General features: G+C 38.4%; 1 protein-coding gene across 1 annotated transcript; it reads right to left on the bottom strand.

Moving 5' to 3' along the window:
• Positions 1-169: 169 nt before the first annotated feature.
• On the bottom strand, positions 170-24494 carry BRDT (bromodomain, testis-specific). The gene is made up of 17 exons (XM_009884890.1): positions 24303-24494; positions 21995-22132; positions 21148-21277; positions 18867-19039; positions 17352-17723; positions 16172-16300; positions 15782-15970; positions 14330-14517; positions 13962-14254; positions 13739-13852; positions 12083-12208; positions 8846-8958; positions 7401-7542; positions 3556-3623; positions 2658-2806; positions 979-1138; positions 170-238 (listed from the first exon to the last, which is right to left on the bottom strand). Exons 1-17 carry the CDS (start codon positions 24492-24494, stop codon positions 170-172), a joined length of 2745 nt encoding a protein of 914 aa, XP_009883192.1.
• Between the last annotated feature and the right edge of the window lie 1229 nt (positions 24495-25723).

Genomic DNA, 25723 nt, shown 5'->3' with positions numbered 1-25723 from the left:
AGTTCTTACGGAGCTTCAGGTGTCAATGAATGGACAAGCTTTTAATATTAAGCATTTTAGAGGAGCTTACATGTCTTTAAAGTGGTCTTAACATTTAAGCTTGTAACTAGTACATTTTTGAGGTTGTACAGTTTGTAGTAGTGTTGAAGTTCTATGTTAACGACAGCCTTCACTCAAGACATTCTTCAAAAGATGTCATAATATCACTCTGCAGATTCATATCAATTGTATAGGCCATCTGCAAGAAAGCAAATCGGTGTGTTTTCAGAGCAGTCGGACATTAGTTAACACTATGCAGGTCAAATATTTAATAAAGATTTAGGAAAAAACTACAAAGCTTCTTCCCCAAAAGTGTATGCTTCCTCAGTTATTACAAGTTTGAGTATGCACGTTGTTGAAGTCCTCTCTGAAAAGAGCTGAAGAGGACAAAAGCTTCAGTAGACCTTATCTGAATCTAGCATGATCTCACACTGCAGTTCTTACATTCCATTGTACAATATTGTGAATTTAAAAAAAAATATGTTTAATCTAAAAAAATAGTAGCAATTAAAAAACCTTCGTTACTTACACCAATAAAAAGAGCAAGTCACTTTTAAAAAGGCTCAGTTTTGATATTTCGGACCAGAACAGTATGACTAGCACTTTTGTTGGCATGGAGTATGTTGAAGAGGATAAACAGTTTGCAAACCTTGAGGTTTGAAGTTATTCAAAGGGCAGAGACTCCTCTTTAAAATTTGATTTTACTATGCAATTATTCTAAGCTTATAGGAGTAATAGGACCAAGCAGATAGTTTTTCATGTTCTGCCACTTGAAGACCTACTTTGAATTTCCTATTTTATTTTCTGGACTGACTCCTCAGGTAGCATAGTTCTGTTGTTTTCAGTAATTCAGGGCCTTTAACACAAGGACCTGAGCTAACGTTTCTTATTCTCTACTAAAGTTGAAACAAAATCAGCTGGCAAGAGTCAGCAACTTACTGCTTCTCTCCTCCTGCGTTCCTGTTCCATTTTTCTAGCCAAGTTACGGTCTTGAACAAGAGTATGTTGTTGAGCTTCGGGCAGTTGGTTGCTCTTTTGCTCTTTTTGAGGCTCACAGTCTGTCGCTGCCATGGCATCCAATCCTGTGCCTTCACGGCCCCTTTAAAGAAAGCAGAAGAGATCGGTGTAGGGTAAAAGCTGTTTCTTCTTCTTCTTCATAACAAGCCTTTGCACCTGAAATGAATTCTGCCAATAACTTAAATCAGTGCATAGCACTCAAGCTGTGGTTCTGTTTTACATGTTGATTCATAGGAATTTCCCTTCACAAGAGGTATATGCTCGCAATTGTTGGGCTGTAGTAGGATAAGGTTTCCTGCGTTCCGCATCCAATCCATATGCACACAGGATTTTTATACATGCCGCACAAAGCTTACACACACTTTCTTTCACAGACATACCCACTTGAATATCTGTTACTTTCTTGGCCCATGATGTTTTGCTTCTACCTTCTTCCTCTTCAACTAGTTATTCGAGTTAGATTTCACTAACTTCAGGCAAGCATCTGTAATGTCTTATTCCATAGAGCTACGTACCCAGTTTCCTCCTCGTGGAAACCTGTAGTAGCTGAAGGTACCTGGACTGTTCACTATATGTTCTGAACAAGGAGCGTACTCTTAAGTCTCTCAAATGCTCTGTTTATTAAAATAATACACTCCAAACAAGTGACCTGTTTTAATACAGCCAGTGATGTGTAGGAGCAAGAGAATTTAGGAACTGCCACAGACCTATCTTTCACAGGGTCAAACAGACAAGAAAAAGAGTCAAGACTACTGAAAAGGGAAATATTACCAAAAGCAGAGTTTCAAAAAAGTGGCAAATAGCAATCTAAGAAATTACTGCAATGCAGTAATTAGTAGGCAGTCACATATCCCACTCAGCATAATAATAGACCTCAGACTAAGATACATATGTGGGCACTCACTAAAACAGTGGCTGCAAACAACTAGGGAAGAATACGACAGCAGTAGCTTATTGAAAATGTTTCTGTAAAACAATGCAAAGAATTCTGCTGTCTGAAATGGTGTGCACTGGAACTCCTGTAGCCATGTTAACACCAAGTTCTCGAAAACAAGATCATCCTGCTTCCCCTTAGGATAGCAATGAGACGGGGATTTTCCTGGCTGTGGATACAGGGAAGTAATATACTGTGGACAGGGGTGAATTCTGGTCATGACCAGAGAAATTGAGGGCTCCAGAAGACGCACACATACACACACAAAAAAAAAAAAAAAGGAGAAAGAAAAGAAGAAAAGAAGAAAAGAAGAAAAGAAGAAAAGAAGAAAAGAAGAAAAGAAGAAAAGAAGAAAAGAAGAAAAGAAGAAAAGAAGAAAAGAAGAAAAGAAGAAAGGACTATCGAAGTTCATTTGCTGAAGCGATACTGATTTGCAAGAGAAAAAGCCACTTTGTGCATTTTGGATGTGTGGTTGTGCTTAGAGTGGTACAGCTCCCCTCCTCATCTGACACGGCAATTACCTGATCCAAACCACTTTTTCCTGAATAACTAAGCCACCCAGTACCATACAAGCAAAAAATAGAATAATATTTAAACATACGCGGTTACAAACCTCTCTTTTTCTTGAGGAAGGTTTTTCAGTTCCTTCTCAGCTTGCACCAGAGGCTTTTTAATCTCCTGTGCTTGCCCACTTCTCTTCTTTAATGCTGCTTTCCTGAACTGTTTGAAGCTCTCGGCAGATGTTTTTATCGGAGCTGGAAGCGTCATCGTTTTACACAAGCTTACCCAGGAATCCACTTTCTTAAATCCTGTATCCTGAAGTTATTAGAAAAAGGAAAACATGGAAAAGCCCAAAATTCTCTACAGCTACTAATAATCCATTTTTTGCTTAGTTCTTACATTAGCACAATGTTGTTTGGAGTGGACCTATTTGGGAATATCTACAATAAAATATCCTTACTTTGGCAGAATATTAGGACAAATACAGCAAAACAGACTTCGATGTGTTTTCTTATCAACTGTGAGATTCTTTAGCAATATGCTAAAAATTGTTAACATTTGTAGCTATTCTTGCCCAATCCTTTATATCTACCTCTCCAATTTTTAATTCCAGAAAACATCAATTCGCAAGACTGAGATTATGCAAGGTCCATTGGTGATATTTCAATACAGAGAACATCCATCTCATTTCTATACTTAATCATTACATAACAATAGTTTGGTATTAGGCTTGTGGGTTTTTGTTGTTTTAAACACCTGTGTTCCCCCCCCCCCTCCAGTGGCATTTTCTTCACCATAAGGCAGCATAAACCCAGTATTCTTCAGAAGCAGCGCTTCTAGTAAGTCATATGTTTATGAAGGAAATCAGAGCCTATAAATTGTTTTTGTTTGTAGCACTAGAAATGAGATAAATCTGTACAAGTTATAACAATACCCGAGACCTATCAGACACTGAATATTTGGATCATAAAAGACCAGTAAAGAAGATGCCAGGACAGACAATTATTGATCCTAGTAAATATACTCAGATTCTTGTCCTCAAATAGGACTTGAGCAACACTTACCTTTGTTGGAAGAATTTTGGATGTTGGCTCTAGTATGGTTTCAGGTTTATCAGTAGGTGTACAAGAACCTGATGGAAGAGTATAAAAGATTTTTTGTTCATGTTGATATTATGGACTGTGTTTCCTTAAATTTAAGTGATAAAAATGTATTCATTGTAGAAATTGACTTAAGAATTTACACTGCATTTTTTTCTTCTTATTATTATTCAGTTCAGAATGACAGAAATGCTCCCAAACATTTCTTAAGCTTAAGTTGAACTGGACCACTTCTTTCCAGTTTGGGGCAGGGAAAGGAATGGTTAAGCTCAATTATAGATGAGAAATTGACTCCTGGTTAATTCCAGGAGAGGTCCCAGCAGAATGCCCAAAAAGTTCCATCAAAAAGTCTCAACACAGTACCTTACCAGTTTCCTACCTCCTGTCCCGCCCCCTCCCCATGCAGCCCTCTTCCATTTTGATTCCATTGTTATTTAAGAGTATCTCATTCATCGTGTAAACTCATTTAGCTCATTTTGCCTAATGCTCTCCTGCCTATTTCCTTTTTTTTTTTTTTAAAAAAAACCAACAAACCACCACCAAATAAGTCAGCCAGTAAGGGCTAATCCTCACATTTCCAGTAGCCTACAGGATGTACGGATACTCCATGCAGTTACCTTACTACTTGTGAGGAAAAAAAAAACCCAACGCTTACACACACGAAGTGGAAGTGCTATTTTGACAATACTAGCTTTAGATTAAGAGATCTCATATACCGTGTTATTGTAGATGATCCATATTATTTTGCTTGAAAAACACTTTCTCTAAACCTTTTATGACTTCAAAAAACTTTTTAAATGCTTGAACAGGTATTATTTCCTACAGTCATTATAGTAAGCCTGAAAATAGACTTTTATAATACTATAGAGTAGCTAGAATATCACACAGTTAACAAAAGCCATGTATTGTACGGTAGGTTTGGTTTGTTGTTGTTCCCCCACCCTTACTTATTGCTTTGTTATATTCCCTGTCTAAAAAGCTCCTGGGATGAAACTCTAGGTACTCTGAAAAAGCCACTATTTTAGAACCAGATTATAAACAACACAGATACGTAAAATATCATTCAGCAATGATCATCTACTGCAATTTAAGATGTTCCATTATTTATTTAAGTAAATATTTAATAAGAGACTTAAAACAACTTTTTTTTTTTTTTATGCAAAGGATAAAGTTCTTGGATGCTCAAATCTAGATACTGCTGAAGGCAGAGTATCAAACCCTCAGTCAGTTTATCATAAAAGGGGTTTTCAGAAAGACCTCACAGCCTCCAAAAGTGAAGACAAGAACAGTGCCAGGCCTTTCCCCTATGCCCCCATGCAATTATACCATCTCAAGGGCAATACAAGTGAGCAGGAGAGCTGGAGAACTTTTATTATACAGTGGAATAAAACAGGATGAAAGACCCGTAGAGGCTCTCGAATACTATCGAAGAGGGTTCCAAATTCTGGTATCTCCATTCTCATGGATTCTAGATCCAGTTAAACAAGGTCTACCTAGATCAAATTGTGTTACCAGAGCCTTACTCTCCTGCAGAGTAGAGAACTAGTGTATTAAGGTGTCCCTCTTAGTACAACAAGCATCTTTCTTTCATCAATCATTTATCCTCACACAGGCAGCTTGAATCTTCATCTAAGAAAGTTGACAGTCTTGAGCACTGAATTCTTCAAAATAAAGCAAGAACTTCACATACCCCAAAATGTCAAAACCATTAAGATCAATTTGGTCAACCTGTTATACCCACCGAGAAGATGTACCTGAAGCAAACTTAAATTCATCTTAAGTTTAGTCATGTCTGTCTTAAAACTCTAGATATAACACAACAATATGAGGCTGTGTCAAAAGTATTTGCAGCCATGGGCTTAGAAACATGCATTTTAGAGCTACTTACAGCAATACCAGCCTACACAAAACCTCTTATTGAGAAATACTGCTTTTTAATCTGAAGGGAAGCATGTGGTTACCAGTTTCATAAGTAAAGCTTCTTAACAAGCCATCGCTGAATTCAGTGATACATCAAGCCTGCACCCATAGCACCACAGAGGTGTCACAAGTCTAAAGTCAAGAACTCTTTTTCCAGAGATGCAGGTAACCTCACAGAGATGCCCGAGACAGTGGGATCCTCTACAAAATTTGATGAGATGCTCTGAGCATCCAATTCTAAAATGAGTTTCCCTGGTCTGATCTAAATAGATGCATGTAGTACTGAGCACTCTCTACACTTTCTATCAATAGACTACAGTCCCTACAACAGTTCCAGACTAGCAAAGTTTTTGTTGTTGTTTAAAAAACAAAAGCCAAAATCCTGTATTTCACCTCCCTTCCTTGCAGTTTTCTCAGGAGCTGATAGTGGAAAGGCTAAGATAACACTGAGCACAGCTGCAGGAACTGCAGAATATATCATTGCAGGAACATACACCCCTGTGTTATGGAACGGGCAGATAACTACACTCACATAACAGTGTTAAAAGCTCTACTGTGCAGCACAATGCCCAAGTTCAAGGGTACTCAAAGGCAGAGTCTCATAACAGGATAGTTTCTGTATTAAACACAGGAGCTCCTCTACAATTGCCCTTTGAAAAAGGATAGAAACAGTACAAATTAATTGAGGATTAGGAATAGAAAGTTAAGAGGGATGAAGACTAGGTAGTAAACAATTACGTATGGAAGGGAACAAGCTTTCCCCAATAATTTTGGTTATGCTTTGCTTTTTTTTTTTTTCCTGTGAATATTAAAGCAGTGAGCTTGATTGGTTCCTGCTTGTCTTCCTAGTCCTTTAACATATTAAGATAACACCGGGATCTTGATAGTTACAGGACAGGAATTCAAGTTTTAGGCAGCCTCAAAACTCTGTAAGTGAAGATCAGTAGTTGAATCCATGGAACCCATGTACCAGCTGCAGCCGCTACAAGTCTAGACAAAGGCAGTCAGTATGTGTATGGATAGATGTGTTAAGACCATGAAAATACTGAATAAAACATCTTGGAAAATCAAACCTCAATTTTTAGAGTTGCTTTACTACAACTCAAGTACCCAGCATTATTCTTTGGCAACAATTAACAAGCTCATCAGTGAGACAGCTGTGCCTTTTAATTTCATCAAGTTTTCAGAAGCTTGCTCCCTCCCCTGTTCAAGTCTACGCAGGCAGTCTAGAAAGGAAAGAGTAAAGGAGGAACCAAAACAATCAGTGTCTGTTAACACTAAGCTCTCAGCATGGATGTTCAGTGCCCAGCTCAGAATTCTTTAGTTTGAGATATCTATGAAGTCTGATGCCTCTCTATATGGTATGCAGCTTTCAGGGAAACTGTGTTCTTCTAATAAGTTGCAACTTTGTTCTGTGGTGAAAGCCTGTTTGACATTGCTTTACTGTCAGATCCTTGTCACCAAGAGCTGGAGATGGCAAATCAAAATACAAACAAAATGCCCTGGGAAAAGAGCTCCGTGAAGCTTCAGCAGAAGACAGCTTAAAGGCCAGTGAAGTTCGACAGATTGGAATATCAGTTCTCTCAGACATTCTGGAGGACTGGATTAGCTTTCTAAATTTAGTACTAGGAATAGGTAAGTTCTTAAATCAAAGAGTCATTTGCTTTATATATTTTAGCACAGAATGAGAACTAAGCATCCATTTAACTTAACTTTTTTTTTTTAAAGCAGCAAATCAAAAAGAAAAAGAACAAGGGAAAACTGCACCCCCTCCATTATTGTATTAACATACAAGTGTTCAGCATTTTATTTCTTTAAACCAGGTTCATATACATTTTTAACTTTTTACCCCTGAAATCAGTTACAGTTTTTATTATGACAATACATACTTTGTTCTTGACTAATGGATATTGAATCAGCAGTTGTCTCGCTGGCCTTGTTTTGAAGTTTATTTGATTTGTCTAGATCTATTGTTTTCTCAGCTTGTTTACTCTTATCAGCACTGTCAGCCTGGGAAGTTGTATTGGATACCTAGAAAAGAAGTTAGATTTCAAAATATGTTCTGAAGTGCTAAACGTAGATTCTTATTATACAGCAGCAGGATTAAAGACTTCAAAGCTTAGAGCAGTAAATTGTTGCAGCTCTAGCTTCTGTAAACACCAGGGAAGAATTTGATTTCATTCATATTATGCTAGTCAAAGCAAGTTCTTACATTAACATTTTTGATTTAGAACATGAACTGCTCAGAGATCCCAAGTGACGGAGTGGGTAGAATATGAGAAACTGATAGAAGCTCTTTAGCCCTTAACATGGCACAACATAATAGAAGTTAACTTTTACTGTTGTAAAGACAGTTGCTCCACTCTAGCTTATGGATCAGGGCAAAAGGTAGCTGTATTACTTCAGTTCCGTGGTAGTGTTTTCCTCTGTGCGAGACTGTGTAGTAATCCCCTTCAACTGGGGAAGGCGTTGCACAAACCTGAGTCTCATAATACTTGCTGCCTTTGGCTAGTGGACACAAATGGGAAAGGGCAAGTTGCTTTTCTTCCTTTCTTGCAGGACACATTCTTGTGCTCATAGACTCAAGAGGTAGTTTCTATCCATTTCAGGAAATAAAAACTATTAAAAACTGGCTAAAGCAGCTATGCTTGAAACCACGTTGAGAAAGATAGTTAAACATCTTAAGATGGAAGAGATCATGCTGCTGCAGTTACATCAATAACTCCTTTTGTAACACAGAGGCCCTTCTAACCAGGATCCTCTCCAAGAACATATTAAGACAGAAAACAACAGTGACTAAATATTTCACAACCTCGTCTATGACCCTGAAAGCCCCAGTTTCCATGGCTTCAGGAACAGGAAGAAAAAGTAACAAACTTTTCCAGAATAGCCTCTAGAGTCTTCAGAGTATTACTGAGCTTAAGAGATTGGTATTTCTAGAAAACAGGAACATATACTATAATTTGCCTATGTCTTCTGAAACTGGAGGTTTACAGGGTCAGCTTTTAACCTGTAGGTGTGCAATGGTTACTTAAGTTTAAGCTGTAACACTGAAAAGAAATAAAATAGGCTTTGTAGTACATTATAAACTTGATATATTGATCAGCCAAACTCTTTCCTTTTGTATTGCAGTCAACAGGCAATGAGTTAATGCCCTATAAAAGGATGAGAATCACTTTGTCAGTAGGATTTGATATAACTTTTGTCATAAACGTTAATGGCCTTCACTGCATCAAATTCAAGCCTAGAATATTATATTAGATCTTAAAGGAATAAGAACATGCTTTAAAGATGTTAGTTGAAATGAGTGCATTGGACAGAAGCATGTATTCACCTCTGGTAGAGCATGTGTGCACTCGGCAACAGAAGACTGATTTGTCCTTGGAGTACTCTGAGGAGTTTGCTGGTCTGGTGCATCATGTGGAACAGATACAGCTGAGATTATACCTGAGAAAGAAGTAGTGTATGATTTCCCCTAACATGCAAAGTGCAAGCCCACATCTCAAAATTAGGTTATTGGTTAGATCTGTGGATTAACTGGATGTGAAGATATGTATTCTAGCTGCATGATTTGAGACAGTTATTTTTCATTAGTTTTTAATTGATTTCTCAGTTAATCAGCCACCAGCTCAAGTTGTCTTTTACCAAAAACTCAGAAGTGTCTGAAGTTATTAGACCTTTTGAAGTGAAGAACAGCTCCTTGGATCAAGTTTCTAAGCAACTTAATATTCAATATGTCTAGACAACAGCAATCAATTCAGAGGGCCTATGGCACCAAGCCTTAAATTCAGCTAATGAGGATTTCAGACATGAACTTGAGTGGTGGTGATAGGTTTAAGCACCTAATTCCTGTCTTAAGGTGTTCAGCACTTCCTGTAACTCTAGGTTCATTTAGGTATCATTTTCCATCTCATGGGAGGGAGGCCTGTTTTAATTCTCTTCTGCCCCACCACAAGTGCCCCAGTAATCTGAAACCCTAGCCAGTCCTCAGTGCTGCCACACTTACTTAGGTCATGCTCTTTATAATTCATACCCTGCAAGAACTTTTTCCTATGACCGCTTGATAACCTTCAAAACCCCAAGATAAGCTTATTGCACAATACAAACATTAATTCTGCCATCCCTTCTTTCCTCAGCAGTCAAATATAGCCATGCGTCTTGCCATAAAGATGTTACCTGAGGGAGACTGGGATTTTTGTTCTGATGATTTAAGTGATCTATTCTGTAAAGGCCGAAGCCTCTGCAGTATATTGGAAGGGGGCTGCTGCAATTCAGATGATCCTGGATTTTGCAAGCTACTAGTAAGAGATGAGGGCTGTGCTTGCAGAACAGCATTGTGGGATGTCTTCTGTAAACACAGTGGTATTCTCTAGAAAGATATTGCAGTGGTTAATACAGCCAAATCTTAATTTTTATAGTTATTTGATCCCCTTTCCCCACCACCGCCCCTTTTCCACTGTTTATAGGAGTCAGTACTTCTTGTATTGTGATACTAATCTAGCAATTTTTAAGAGTTTAGATGACAACAACCCATGAGGTGAAGTGTACTGCTTTGGTTGGATGGATACAGAAAACCCATGAGAACAAGACATAACACGAGGATTTGAAGTATGTTTGCTGTTAGTCAGAAAGTCAGTTAGAGCCTGTTATGAGTGACCAACATGAAGTCTAATTCCTGTATGCTGTTTTCTCAAGTTTATCACTGTCATTCTGTCACTGCAGAGGCTGCATTTTTTGAACAACAAAAAAAAGTGTTGCATAATTCCTCCTCTCAGTCTTTGCTTATGAAGATGCAGAAGGAGCAGCTGAATAATAATTTCGCAGCCTAGTTTCCTGTATCCGACTAAGCACTCTAAGTGAAAGCAGGTCTATTGTAAGAAGAATGAAGGCTTTGCTGTGATCTTGCTTTGAAATCTGAGGTCTCTCTCTCTGGTAGCTTCAAGGGAAATTGTGAAAGGCAGCTAACCCTGACAAGAATTAACACCCACTGTATATACAGGAATAGAGCAATTCAATCTTAAAGGCATTAAAAATTATTTCTAGATAAAACTGCTGTTGCTTATAATAATACCACAGTATAAGTAATATAAAGTATCCTGAAAATGACTAGTATATTGTACAGTTTGTTTATTTTCAGGTGTAGAAGTAAGGTTATTCATAGATAAAGAAAAAATATTTAAGTGGGGTTTGCACTTTTTATTAGGTCAATTCTATACTCAAAGTTCAAGTTGGAGAGGATTTTCTTTTTGGGGGGTAGGGGTGGGGTGGGTGGGGTGTGTGGAACATCCTCCCCCTCTCTATTCCCTTCTCCTTCACCCAACATGGAATTACCACAATGATTGTAAGAGGTAAGAGCCTCAGGAGTTCTCTCAGTACATCAGTTTCCATACAAATACATAAGCTACTTTTAACAAACAGCAGATTTTACATCTACATGTAAATCAGTCCTACAGAACGAGTAATATTCAAGCCATATTCATTATTTCCTGATAAAGTTGTGTCTTTTCCAGTACTGTTGTATGTTACAAATAATTTTAAGGGCAAAAATGTTATATCCATTCCAGTCAGTTTACCTTAGGCTTTTCCATAGAAGTTGGAGAGTTCTGCCTGGCTCCAGCCTGTTTTGAGCAGGTTTCTGTAACTGTAAATAGACCGAGGTAGGCAGAAAGAGGGGGATGGAAAAAAAATTAAGTCAGTCATTCGTATATGTTTCATTATTCACATGTACAAGATGTGAGTTGCAGTTGTACCTAGAGAGCCAAACCTCACAGTGAAAGGAACATTCTTATCTTGAATACTTTGACTTCAGCTTGATGTGTTTAGAGAACTTCTCCCAGATATAAAAAAAGACCACAAGGATTCCTGCAGGATCAAGGTCTTTGCTGCCATCAATGACTTCACTGTGTTTGCTTCCCCACACTGCAAAGGCTTGAGTATTCATCTCACCTTACACTGTTGCCTCATATGGATATCTACATTGTAGACCTCCAGTTTGGCAGATCTATTCTGTCCTAGTAAACTAGAGAGTTTTGTGTACAGACAGAAACATCATTCTGATATCCTGATGCCGCAGCACTGTACTGTCCCTTGAACGAGCTTGAGACAGCTTAAGCACCAGGGTAGCCTTTACAGTCAATGCTGTTGGCACTTTTTCCCCCCCTCAGCTTAGGGACTAATCCTTACCCACAAGGTAAGGCTCCTTTCATGCTGCAGACCAGAAGATGAAAATAAAGTAAATCACACTTTCAAAAAGGAACCAAATCCACAAGAGTAAGCTGTAGCCTGATAGTCAAGTCTCTGGGTTAAATACACAGACCTCTTGCTAGCTAATTTTTGTCCCTAAGGCTTTTCATTGATATGTTGAGTAGATGTTGTAGAGTTTGGTGTTTCTTTTTTTAACCTACAAACTCAGTATTGGAGACACTCATTTAATAGAATTGAGCCTTCAACATGGAGCAAACCTACAAAGGTAATCAAAGTCCTTGGTAAGTATGTGGAACAGTGGATGAGTAGATGCTAACAGAGAAGGCAGATGTTTTGCCTACACAAACACAAAAGGAAGCTTTCTAACCTGATTCAGAGTCACTGCTATCTGAGGAGCTCGAACCACTGCTAGTACTGCTGCCAGAATCTGAGGAGCTACTGCTGCTGTCACTTAGTCTGCTTGGTCTCATACTGCACTCAGCATTGTTTTCAACTGCAGGAGAAAAAGAAAGAATTTAGAACAACCTGCACTGGCGCAGGCTTCATATACAAAACTAGGATCAACCTTGCTATGTCTATTCTCCCATATAGCAGTTCATCTTCTGCCATTTCCCTGTCCACTATCCATTTAACAGTGGTTTTGGACCTTTATAGAGGAGCTAGCTGAATATAGCCAATCCTTGGCTATAATCTGTATGAGCTGTAATCACACAATTTACAATCCTAAAGTAGGTTAAAACTGTGCTGTCTTAAGACAAGTCAAGCAATTTTCCCCCATAAGTTTTCCTGCTGTCAAGAGCCTGTTTCTGCACTTGTTGCTGCTGCCAGACTTGCGTACTGAGGTCTTTATCTATAGACAACTCTCCTCTTTCCTAAGCCATATGTACTCCAGAATTGTCATCTTTTGCCACCTCCCCACCATCTGACTGTTTTGCATCTGCAAGGTTGATTTAACTCAGTTTATGGTGATTTTACAGTCAAAAATTTTTTTTTCAAAGTGTGGTGCTCTGGTGGAAGCTTTGAAAATGAGAAGCTACGTGGATACCTGTTTCCCTGGACACAAGTGTTTAAGTGCCAGCTTAAGCTCTTCCTTGTAAACAAGCCAGATGACGGTTGTAAAGATTCCCTGGCCTGCATCCTCTCTTTCCCCACAACACATCTTCTGCAGTTGATTTCAGCTGCTTCTTTAAGCTTTTCCTTCTAGAACATTTTCAAGCCATCATATATACCAGACAGGAAGACTGCTGCCTAAGCTAATGCTGGATGCAAGCATATGTCTTGCAGGGCTGCTTCTGTCATTTCCATAAACTGGTTTTACATAGGAGTTTAATAGATACCCAATAGAGGGCAATAATAGCACTTACCAGTTTAATGAGGAACAACTTGTCCTATAATAGTAGGACCAGCTGCATTTATCTGTTCTCAGTCCCTGACGAGAACCACCAGTAAACGTAGATATGTTCAAGTATGTACTGACTTTGATATTGAAATGCATTATTGCCTGAAAAACTGAATTGATTCTCCTAGGGCACTTCTTTAAGATTAAGGGAACACAGCACACCTGTCACTGACACAGGAGTTTTACTAGCATGACAGCATTAGCCAGGCTGCAGTCTAACAAGTATGACTTGAGTTTGTTATTCTTGAATTTAAGCCACAGAAACTGAATTGCAAACAGATACATAGACCATGGGACACTTCCCCCGCCTTGTTTTTGTATATCACCATAAGGGAGAAGTTGTTCAATGTCCCTTAAGCTCTGAAGGCGTTATCATCTTTACCTGTAATAAAGGATTAGGTGCAAGAACAAGGAAGAAGTTTTACACAAGACAAATAACTGACCAAATTTGCTGCTGTGACTTCAGCTCGTTCAACATAGGAAGAATCTTAAGACAAGCAATGGGAAGCTTAAGACCTCAACTGTTCAGAGGAGAAAGTCCCCAGCTGCATAACAGTACATAAGCCCAAGGGGAGAATCCCATTTTAAGTTATTTCTGTTGCAAATGAGTAAGAGTAACATTACACTTGAGGTTCTCCTTCTTCGGGTTTAGTTGACCACCGACATCCCGTAGTCTCTTCTCTAGCTCTTGTTTCCTCTCAGAATTAAGTTGTTCTTTTGACTTTGTTGGTTTTTTACCTGCATGTGAAACAGAAGTTAACATTGCAGCAAAACAGAAAACAAATCTAGTTTGTTGGGGTTTTTGTTTGTTTGTGGCTTTTTTTTAAAGCATCATTTACATACATACCCTGATGCTTTCTTGGTCTCTTCCTCAAACAGGTTGCCACATATTTCTCTAGTTCTCTAAGTGTTGAAGCCTTTAAAGTTTCAAAGTCTATTTCTATCTCATCAGGGTTAGAGTTCCTCAGTGAAGGTTCTCTTGACTGTATTATATGGACTACTTTCCCAAGCTTGTCTCCAGGGAGTTTATTTATGTCCAAACTCAACTGTCTTTTTTCATCATAATTCATAGGCTTGGCACCATCTTCATCTTCTGACTTACATGCCAACAAGACCTGCTGCATGGTTTTCTTTGACTGACTGCAAGAAAAAGAGTGTACTGCAGTAACAGCAGTTTAAAATAATTTGACACCCACACAAGTCCCACACACTTACATGTTTAAGGACAGCTTTTTCTTAGATTTCTTCTTGTGTTTTAGATTTTTCTTCTTTTGAATCAGGCTTTTTATTTTGGCTTTTTCCTTGTTCTTACTTTTCTCCCTTTTCGCCTTCTCTTTTTTCTTTTTCAGTCTAGGTAAGTATGCTCTGGTCAAAGCCCTCAACTGCTGGTGAACAGATTTAAGCTATCAACAGAAAAAAAAAAAAAAGAGCTGATAATCTTAGGCAATGTAGGATGAACAATAAACTGGCCCTAAATATCACAGGGGATTTGTGGCAGCTGAGCTGATATTAATAGGATGTTTGCTTTCCAAACGCTGTTTATTTTCCAAGCATCTTACTATAGTATGCATTAGTCACAGACTACGCATATAGAAGATGTAAGGCTACTTATTTTATACAGACATTTCTAACAGCATATGTCTTCTAGCATCCTGTGAAGAATAAAAAAAAAAAAAAGGCGAAAATCACTGTAGGAGTATCCAGCAGCTTCTGTTTAATTTCAAACATTTGGGAAGCACCTAAGTGCCTTACTAGGTTAGACCTCTACAATGTTACTCAATTAGGCTAGTGGGACCGGGCTTGTGCATCTTCAACACATAAAGCCCAGATATTTTGCGACATAAACCAGCTAGTTGGGAGATACCAACAGCTTCAGAGAAAGACCTAATTGTTTAAACTCATAGGAATTAGAAGGAAGATGGACAGATGATGAGAATTCGAGTTCAGATGCACTGAACTACTTCACTATTGCAAAGGCTGTCTTGTAGACTTTTAGTTGTCCTTGTGCCTATATTCATAAATTGATGATGTATATGCTACTCTGACAAATGCTGAAAGCTAAACTGTCCCTATTTGACTAGCAGAACAAATGCTAGTTTTCCCAATAGTTTATAGATACAGCAGCAGGTTAAAGCATTATGTTCAAGCAAAAGCAAGACCCATTCCACTCTTCGCCAGTGAAGCAGAGCCATGCTTCACATTACCTTGAGAGTCCTTCTGTTTTACTTGATACTGAGCTTTTTGAAGTAGAATTCCATTACTTGCTTTTGTGTGGCTCAGAAGGGACTGAGTAGAACAGAGCTCTTAACCATAGGAAGGAAATGCCATTGTTAGGAGAATATGCCACTAAGCTATATGTGGAGTATCTGGATGCTCTCATCATACCACAGCAACACAGTTTTATTTTTCAGAAGTTTGCGAGTCATCTGAAGAAATGGTAGGCTAGAGTACTACAGCAATGATTCACTAAAACCAGTTTGTATTTGCTGAGGTACTATTTACTTAACATTTGGAGGTGCTTCCAAACAGAAATAAAGTTCCGTATTATGAAAAAACAAATGTCTATAGAATCTTTTAAATACTGATTCTTGGTGCTAAGCTTTAGAATGAACAATTGCAAGTGGCACTACCAGTGATAAATCATGCACCTTCAGTACTAATGCTTACTTGCTCCTGAAGCTTTGCAAGGTGCACTGTCCTCTGCTCTTCAGAGTCTTCAGTTGATTTTTCTTCAGAAGAGTCATAATTACTGCTCTCACTGGAATAAGCTTCTGTCATTTCTCTTGTGGGCTGTGGCAGAGGAACACTTGTGATGGGTTCATCAGGAATTTTGGCAAAGTGCACCTCAAAAACATCCTAAAGAGTCAGATTTGGGAACAGCAGAGAGGTCAGCATGTTTTTCAGATTTCTAAAAGCGTTTCGAAGTTGCTGCTTGTTTTCTAGAACTACACATCAACATAGTAGTTGGTAACTTTAGTAGATGCTACATCAGGGCATGAGATACCACAAAGGAATCAGTCCTACTCTTTTTCAAGTCTGACTTAAGTGATAACTCACCTGAAGTTTTCTTGCCATAGCAACTATTTCATGGTCTGGAGAATTATGTTTGTAGCAGCTCATGAACATTAATCTAACATCCGTAGCAAATTCTTGTATATCTCTATATTCAAGATTATCCATTTTCTTCTAGAGGAAAAGAAAAATTCATGCATGTTTAGGACTTAAAAGTAGATAGTGTTATGATGAACTGGCAGAAAAAGAGGAGGAACAAGAATTTTGACATGCAGTATCAGGTTCAGCTTGTATCAAGACAGTAAATATTGTAAGAACCATTATGGAAAGACCTGCTTCTCGTTTCAACATTGTCCCTTTAATAAAGTAGAAGAATTTCCTCTCTTAAACAGATTTGCTAACTGTAATTGCTGTAAGGACTTTGTAGTACTAGTTTCAGCACTAGGTCAAGACAACAATGTTTGGGTGATTTTATTTGGTCGCATACTCAGCACTTGGTTTTGATTCTAAGCATGGCATTTATACAAAGCCTATTCCATAATTGTCTGAGTCAAAGTAATGGGCTAGAAATTGGGAAAGAACCTTTGTATTGCACAAGGCAGTTTTAAAGATAATTCAATAGACTGTTGAAATTCAACCCTCCCCACAAAGGTAGATCTTAACTTGGCTAAATACTTCAACCCCAGACAGGTGTGCCCAGTGTTCAGAAAATACTGGATACAGATCTCCATCTAGAAAGGTTCATTTTCACAGAAAATGTGAAAGGTGTCATGTAACTATCCAGTGCTGAGGTTCCAGGGCGCTTCACCAAGGATAATGAGATTCAGACAGAAGCAGAAGTTGACATTACAGAATTGCATTTTGTTTTATAGAACATTAGCAGCAGCGTTGTGTATACATACTGAAAGATACTTAACATGCAGCTTGCTTGGAAGTGCTTCATGGATATGGTAATGTTCTCACTACTTATATTAGCTTGTTCAACAAATAAATAGATTAGCCAGTATGCACGTAGTCACAATGAGACTTAGAAGACTGTCTTCAGCAAGCTGTGGCTAAATTTGTTGAGAGAGGTAAGTGTATATGGTTTCTATGCTCATTATTTTTTTCAGAGGAGAACCAGCTTTCATGACACCTTTTCAGCTAACACTATTAAAATCCAGTCATTACACAAGTTATTCAAGCAAGCATAAAAATAGTCCAGTTTCCTCTGAAACATACTTACTTTAATGGTTCCCAGGTCTGTAGGACATTTGGTGATTCCTTGGTTCTCACCAAGTGAGAAGGATGCAACATCTACAGGTTTTAAGAAAGGCCACGCATATGCTGCATGTTTCTTTGAAAACATTTCTTTAAGTATTTCATTACAATGTTTTAGTTGTTCTGACAACTGGATCTTTTTAAGAATTTCAGGTGACTGCTGAGAATCTGGCAAATATTTCTTCAGAAGCTTACTTGGTATCATACATTCATTTTCACCTCTGCATGCTTTAGCAGCTTTTCTTTCATTAAATGTTGCAGAAGATTCACTACTTGCTGTGAATATTGAAGTAGTAGGAGTTGTAGTGTCAGCCTTCCTTTTCACACCTTTTTTCGCCTAGGAAAAGAAAATTTTACAGTCTAAAATACAGGTGTCCAGAACAGTGCGAGAATGGCCAGATTTCAGACTACACAAACAAAATCAAAAAAATCTAAAAACTGTCAGAACTTTTACAGCTCTTGAAGTCAGAGCCGAATGTGGCACTTCCACAAGTTTAGACTGAAAACCTACAAGGCATTACAAGATCAGCACACCAAGCTCTACCTTAGATGCAAAGGAAAGAACAGGGTGTACTGGTTGTCAGGTCAGGTTGTGGTCAGTTTTTAGCCATTTGAGAAGACACTAAGAAGCTGGTAGGCTATGAAGTTACCGCAAGATGACTGCCATGAGAAGGGGAAAAAATTACTGCAATTCGTTGTAAGCCTAGATGAGGGCTTTATGTACAAGGTTTATCTCTATTTTTCTTTAATCTGGGTGGTATTTGGTTTGGAAGCGATACAATATGTGCTTTGTCATCAGTGTTCAGGCTCTTCAGTAAAGTGTATATTTACACTGTAGGAGAGCCTGGCACATGTGCCTGTTCCTCATTGGAAGAGCAAAACCAAAATTAAGTCAATACAAGAGTGTTTATCTGATAAAAATGTCAGATGTTCAAATATAATTCAGATTGCCGTTAACAAGAATTTGCTTTTGTGAGCTACAAAAACCTTCCAGGCTAGTTACACAATGTTTAAGCAAACATGCTATTTTGGGGGATCAAGCGTTTGATTTACATTGAAAACATGAGAAGTTATTAAACAGAACTTAGAAAGAGCTTTATTTTAATACCAAAACCATTATCTACACCTCAAGGTAAGATCAGTTTCACATTGAGGTGAAGCCTGCAGAAGTATAGCAGTACACTTCAAGAATGACCATCTTAAAGTTCATTTTGTTTCTTTAAGAACGTTTTCATACCACATTCATAAGAAAAGATGTGCCAATCAGTCATCCCAATTTCTGCCTAGTTTCTAAATAACTGGGCCAGTACTGATTCTAGCAGAGACCTAGAAGATCTAATAGAGATCTCTTACTATCTTCTATCACAATGGAAGTTTTGAAGAGATATTGCAATAAGCATGGCTCCTATGGTTTTGCCGTTAGCGCCTGAGGCGGCAATTTCAATACCTTTCTGTCTGAAAGTTATTTGAGGAAACTTACTTTTGTTATAGGGACTGCAGTTGGCATTAAAGCAGTCAGCTGAGCTGCAGACAAAGGAGCTAGTGTAACCTGATGTAGCTCTTGAGTCATCACTGGAGGCTGCTCACTGCTTTCAACTTGTTTCTGCATTGTGCTTTGTTCATTTGAAGTCCCAGGGTTGGGCTGCTGCGTTTCTGGTTATTTTAAAACAGAAAGATATAAAGTTAAGTCTTAAACATTGCAATTAATTTCTTTCATAATCAAATGGAACATTTGTCAACAAAACCACTCTTCCACACCCAAACCGCACAAAGGAATACAAACGTCATTGTTACATAGAGCAACATTGGTATCCTCCCCTACTCAGTACCTCAGCTAGATTATTGTACCAAGTTATGCGTATTTGCCTTTGAGGAAGCTGTAGATTAACCTTAGAAGGAAGATTAAAGAGACATCATGCTAAAAATCTGTAAATTGTAAGAATGTTCTTGCCAAGAAGGCAATCAAGTTGTTTTCTACATACACAAAAACCAAGCAGGAAAGGCTGCATCAAATTGCATCATGAAGGTTCAATTTTCCTAAGCATAGTTAGGACCTGCATATATTGCTTTGCCGTATTACAGATCCACATCACTGATTTGAGGACAGTTTAGACCAATGTTTTCCTATATTTGATTTGGCTGATTAGATTAACAATGTCTTTTACAGCTCTGTGGTTCTGTTTAGTTACCGTAGATGTTCACACCTATTAGTCTGTGTAACACGATGCTGAGTAACACCATGACATTCTCCAAAATGGTAGTCAGTTGCTTTTTTTTGTTTTTTAAAGGGGAATAAACTGTGTGTATAGATCTGTCTCTGAAGCCAAAGTCTGCAAAAGACAGGATAGAAATATTTGCTTGCTCATAGCAGTGTGCTCTACCATCCAAATCAAAAACAAGCACCTGGAACATTTCAAAATTTGTACAAGCTGCATATTTGTGTGTGCAAAGCGAATGAGGGGACTTAAACAGCAAGATGATGTTATGAAAGCATCTCAACATATTGTTGCAATCATTTGAGAACCAAAAAGCTGACTCAGCTTCCAACACATTTCTTGACAGTAATCTTTTCTGGGAGCCACTTCTACCTGTTCAACCAACATATTCTGCCAAGGCAGTGAATTGCATGAGATTTTACTCAAATAAGGTAGTAAAAGCAGGAAGCCAGATAAGTATCCTCCTCTTCCTTTTAACCTACTAAAAATTCTTGTGAGAGGACAAAGGAATCCACTGCTTTTCCTTATCTAACTACCAAATCACCAAAAGGTAATGTTGCTCCTGAAATATACCTTGAGGAGAAAGCTACAGAGATCTATCAAACTGTAATACTAGTTTGAAGAAACGTCTGTTTCAGATACTACCATCAACAAGGACCACCACACCACAAACAACAGTAAGAGGAAGAAAATTAAGTCATTGGGAGACCCTGAAGATCTGTAGAGTTACATAGCTAAATAATAAGAGTGTCTGTTAAGTGACCCTGTAAGAACTGAGCTAGCTAAGCTTGCTGCTCCATGGCTGTCAGAAGGCAAATACTTAAGAGGTTCCAGGGTGAAGAAGTGTTGCAGCTCCTTCAAGACATAGCTAACATTTTCCCAACAACTGACAGCAGTACCCCCTGACCAATTTGGAAGACTACCTTGGAGGTCTCCAAATTAACCCACTGAGATGCATGTGTCATTCCACCCACTGTGTAGTTTTACTTCTACCAATGTAAATATATATTATTTGGCAATATTGAGAGCTTAGATGTAGAAATGAGCACTTTGTACAAGTGAAACAGGTTATAAGAGCAATTAAAAAGACATAGGAAGTCACTGATGAGTAATGAGTGGCAGCTAATCACCTGGCCCCTTGCAATTAGGCTTCCTCATGTCTCTTCAAGGACTTAGTATCTAATTTCCTCATAAGTTTGTCATGTCTTGACCGAATTGTCCTTTTTGTAGGGAAGAGCACTGCATTTCACCAGAAGTTTGCTTGTGAAGCTATGCTGTTACACTACTGATGAAGTTAATTCTGATTTTTACCCACACTTAAACACAAGAAAATAAGAAATTTAGCTAGTACCTATAAAAAAAAATTATGGCTGCACTGGGTCTGCTAGAGCCTTATAGCAATGTTGTTACTTGTCTGATATGTTCTGGGAAGAGTAGGGAACACCCTGATTGCTCCAGGGTTGAGTTGTGACAAGCTACAGAGGATTCCCTGTTTCCAGCTTTTGCTTAATATGTTAACAATTCAACACCTAATACAGGCCTTACCTTCTGGCTTCTTTCCTTTTCTCTTGCCTTTGTTGACAATCACTAGTCTTTCTTCTGGTGGCATTTGGGCTATTTTCTGCATAAACACCTTTTCTAGTTCTTGGGCCATAAACACAACGTCATCACCTGGCTGCAAAATATAGTCAACAACATTCAGAGTAAAGAAGAGGCTGCAGTAATGGAAGGCTACCTTGTAAAATAAACAGTCTACAGAATCCTGCTCCAACAGACTGAAACAAGCCACCAGTACGAGAGATGTCTGTAAGTCCTTGCCATCCCTGCCCCCCACAACTTCTGTTATTATTGCAATACTCCTTCTCCTACTGTCCCCTTGCTGTCCTACTTGCTTTATAGCCACATACTTCCCATAGCAGAGGAAAATGGGGACAGATCTGAAACTCCCTTACTCATTCCTATATTCTGAAAGCTTAAAGATACTAAGATACAGCCAACAAACATACAAGCACAGGGAGATGCTCACATTTGGTTAGGTTAAACTTGTTGGAGGAATGGAGCATGGCTCAGGGTTGCTTGCCTTATGCTTGCATAGCGGTTACACTGTGCTTGCTGTTCGTGAGGTCTGCAACTAAACCCCAGAGATTTTGCAGGCAGAATCCATGTGCAGAAAAGACTATGCAGTCAGTTGTAGCAGCAGGCTAGACTTCACTTACGTGCCCTCAGTCAATCCTAGAAACAGAGCTCCTCCATCTTTCAAAGAAAATAGTTTCAAAAAAAATCATGAAGACAATGACTGATTTACTGCAGGCTAATAACCATTTGCTTGTTTTCGACTTGTCTGTATTGTTCAGTAGAATTTGTTACTGGTAAGAGGCTGTGTTTTGCATACCTTGTTATATATGTAGCAGTTCAAGAACATCGTTTTAAAGTCTTCAATGCATTCTGCAGCTTTTGTGTAGTAATTGTGTTCCAGACGCTTTTTAATGGTGGTCAAGTCCATAGGTTTCTTTATAATACTGTAATAATCCTGTGGTTTTGAAAGAGTTAGTCACACAACAGATATCTTTAATATTGGGATATGAAGATTCTTACACATTTAGTTATGAAAGTTAAATTGCAAAAGAGAAGAGTTGTGTTATGTTGGAAGGAATATTTTATTTAAAGAAAAACTTTCGCCTATAGCCATAGGTACCACAGAAGTAGGTGTTCAGGAACTCTTTACACCATTTTTTCTCCTTGCTCTTTCATATAACATCCACCTTTCAAAGCCTCAAAGAATATTTATTTCAATAGGATCCAGAGCTATACAGGTAGTAGTACTTATGAAAAGTATATGTACTTTTCTTTTGTTATCCCAAAGCCATTCACCTGAAGTAGCACTCCAGTTTACAGATTGGGGGAAAAGAAGCCAAAGACAGACTTTGACAAAGGCTCGGTCACTGACAAAAAGAAGCCGCCAAGTTTTCACAGTTGCTGATCAAATACTTCATCCCCTGGGTTATATTGGCTCTTCTCTCAGGGTTAGCATAGTGAAGATGTGGCAATATGACTGAAAGGCAGCTGGAATGTGAGCTGTTGTGATTATTTTAGTAACATGGCTAAAAGCTTGTTATTAGGAGCATGAGGCCAGTTTCCTGCTGGTGCACTTAAGAAATCAGAACAGGAATATCCCTATTAAGTTCACATATACATTGCAATTGTGTGAAGTGACTGTGACTTCAAGAGTCTTCTAAAGCTGTCCTAACAGTATGTTTTAGTGAAATAAAAAAGCAAAATACTTCATAGGGCAGACTGTTGACTTTACCAGAACAAAACCATTAACACTTTTAAATAATGCAGCTAAAAATAAAATATTGTCCATTCTGCATCTTCAAACACCTGGAGGAGAGAGGCAAAGGAGGCAAATACCTTCATTGTCCTTGCCATGGAGCCAGAGGTTTGCTTGTTATTGTGCAGTGGTTGAACTAACACATACTTTTAGAAGTCAAGAGGCTGCCTTAGAAATCCAGAGAGGCAGAACTGGCCTGAGGCCAGCTGCAAATGTTGCTACAACTCTGATTGAATGACCCTTAATATTAACCTTAAGTGACAGTTCCTTCCAAGAAAGAAAAAGAATAAGAAAGAGACAGAGAGAGTCACTTTGACTGTGCTTTTGAATAAACTGACCAAGTGAGTTTGTCACGAGAAAAAGCTGCAGATAAAGGCTTTTATCTGCTCTAAACGGAACCAATGATTTTGTAGAATTAGTCTTGGAAATTTTGGAGAACGAAATACAGTTGCTTAAGCTGGGGGGCGGGGGGGTAAGAAGGAAATAAACCCAAGGTTTTATTTAACACCTTTCTACTTTTCTGCAAAGAGCAGTACCTGCCAGGTCTTCTGAAATACCATTATGTGAATAAACAGTGTTTTAATTTGACTGAAAGAGCTGGGGTGATCCAAAATCGTAGTCTAAAGATACCTAAATTAAGACAGTTTGTCGCAAGACATTATATTCTTGCACTTTGTTGCAATGAAGTGGTAACAAATAAAACCCGCAATGCAATACAGAATAAGAATTTAAGCATCAGATCTTCTATTTCCTAGAAGGATGTGGAGAACACTGTATTTTTTTTCTTCCCTATTTTTGCAGGGACATTTAATTCCTCTAGAAACTTCAGAGCAAGACACCAAAGTTGATTTGAAATTAAGTAGTACTACCAATGTAATTACTTCTATGCATCAAACTGGGTCCAAATTTGCCTATTTACTTTAGGGTCAATCAGATCTGCTTTTCCATCATAAAGTATTTGACATTGAAAGAGACTGGCTGCCTCCTATTAAAAATATAAAACTCAAAGGCATAAGAAAAAACTCATCATATGCAGTGTTAAGAAATGTGGCTAAACCAGCAGGGAGGTGGAAAGAAGACAAAACAGAACGCCATCATCCAGAAACTCCAAAGGGCCTGTCTAAGAATTCTTATTATCCCTTAAATATTGATTTCCTATGGTCTCAGATCAGAAAACAAACATGCAGCATTTAGTATAAACCAAAGAGAAAACAAAGTTTTCTTGCAGTCTTGCATTAATGAAAGCAGTTCATATGCAAAAGTAGTCTTCCATGATCTGTTGTGTCAGAAAAAAATTTTAAACCAATATTAATTCACAAGTCCTCTAATACTTTACATATTAATACTCCAATTCCAAAATGGCTCTTACAGGAAGGTTCAGTGCTGCTGCATCTACAGGCTGATGAAACGGCCAGGAAAAGTTGTGTCTCCACATGGCTTTCATGACCACCCTCTGTAAATACTGAAGTTGGTTTGTTTGACAACCACTGTTTTTGTTATTTATATATTCCGGTGGAGGAGGGTTAATAATACGAGAACCGTGTTGGCTTGGAACAGACATCTTTAGCAAGTTTGTATATCCGCTTGTTCAGGGATCTTCATTACACATCTAACCTGGGGGAAAAAAAAAAAAGGAAGAAAAATAGTGTTCAGTGAAGATATCTAGATTTAATGCTGTTTACATGTTCACTTCTGTTTGTGGAGTGTCACTACTGTAGCAACAGGCATACCTTCATGGTTTAATCAAGATGTGTCTTACAGTGTGTAATTGCATGTACTGGACCACTAGAAGTCAGTTCTTTAGGCTATAAACAGCTATATTAGTAAAGACTTAAAGAGGAGGCACGTTGAGATCTGTAAGATTTCCCTAGAAATAGGCTTCCTCACCAAGGTTCATCTGTCAAAGTCTAGGAATACAGCCTCTGTTGCCCCCTCCTCTACAGATGAAGTCCTATGGAAGAGGTTTAACCCAAGAAGCAGCTTTACAGCACACACTGCGGGTCTCACTTAGCACACAGCAATAGCTAGGTAATACCTTCCTCATGCATCTCAGCCAAGTGACCACACAGAAGTCCTACAACTGACAATAAAGTGTTTGGCATAAGTGTATTTTGAAACAGCGCTTTTCAGGTTTGTATATATTCACAACAGTATTTTCTGTCAGCGTGCATGGGACTTGTTATGTACCAGAGGACTATAAAAGGTTGATTTCCCTCACTAAGCAGTTTTGGATCATTTAAAGAGTACTGCAAGGAGCAACCATGATAATTTGCCTTTAGCCAGCATAGTATTGCTGTGCTGGAGCAGAACATAAAAGGCAGAGGCTGTGTTTTGGGGTGCATAACACCAGCACTAAGCTAAGCAAGACCTTCGCCAAGCACAATTACAGAAGTTCCGGTCCTTGCTCACCTTCTTAGCTCATCATTGAGTTACACTCAGTCAAGAGTCTCACTTTCTTCTCCCCATTAAGAGAAAAAAGCTTCATGTTTTCTCATTCTAATGTTAGTTCCTTGGTTTACCAGTGTAATGGTTTCTTTTTTGTGTTCATTCGATCAAGCATTACTTATTCCATTTTCAATTTGTCCTGCTTTCTGCCAAAATAATCAATAGTCTGCTTTTCATCATGGTATAAAGTATTTAATGAGTTTCAGAAAAGGTCAAAATAAGCTAGCTAGCTACTGTTACCAGCGCACTGCTAGAATAGTATCTATGCCCTCCTCTTACAACTGTAACATCCCATCAGACATTACATACCACACATCTTACATTTTCATCTTTGTTGTTTATTTC

This window comes from Charadrius vociferus, unplaced genomic scaffold, assembly GCF_000708025.1.
Source record: "Charadrius vociferus isolate BGI_N301 unplaced genomic scaffold, ASM70802v2 scaffold163, whole genome shotgun sequence".
Lineage (NCBI taxonomy): Eukaryota > Metazoa > Chordata > Aves > Charadriiformes > Charadriidae > Charadrius > Charadrius vociferus.
This window is presented reverse-complemented; position numbering and strand designations above follow the sequence as displayed.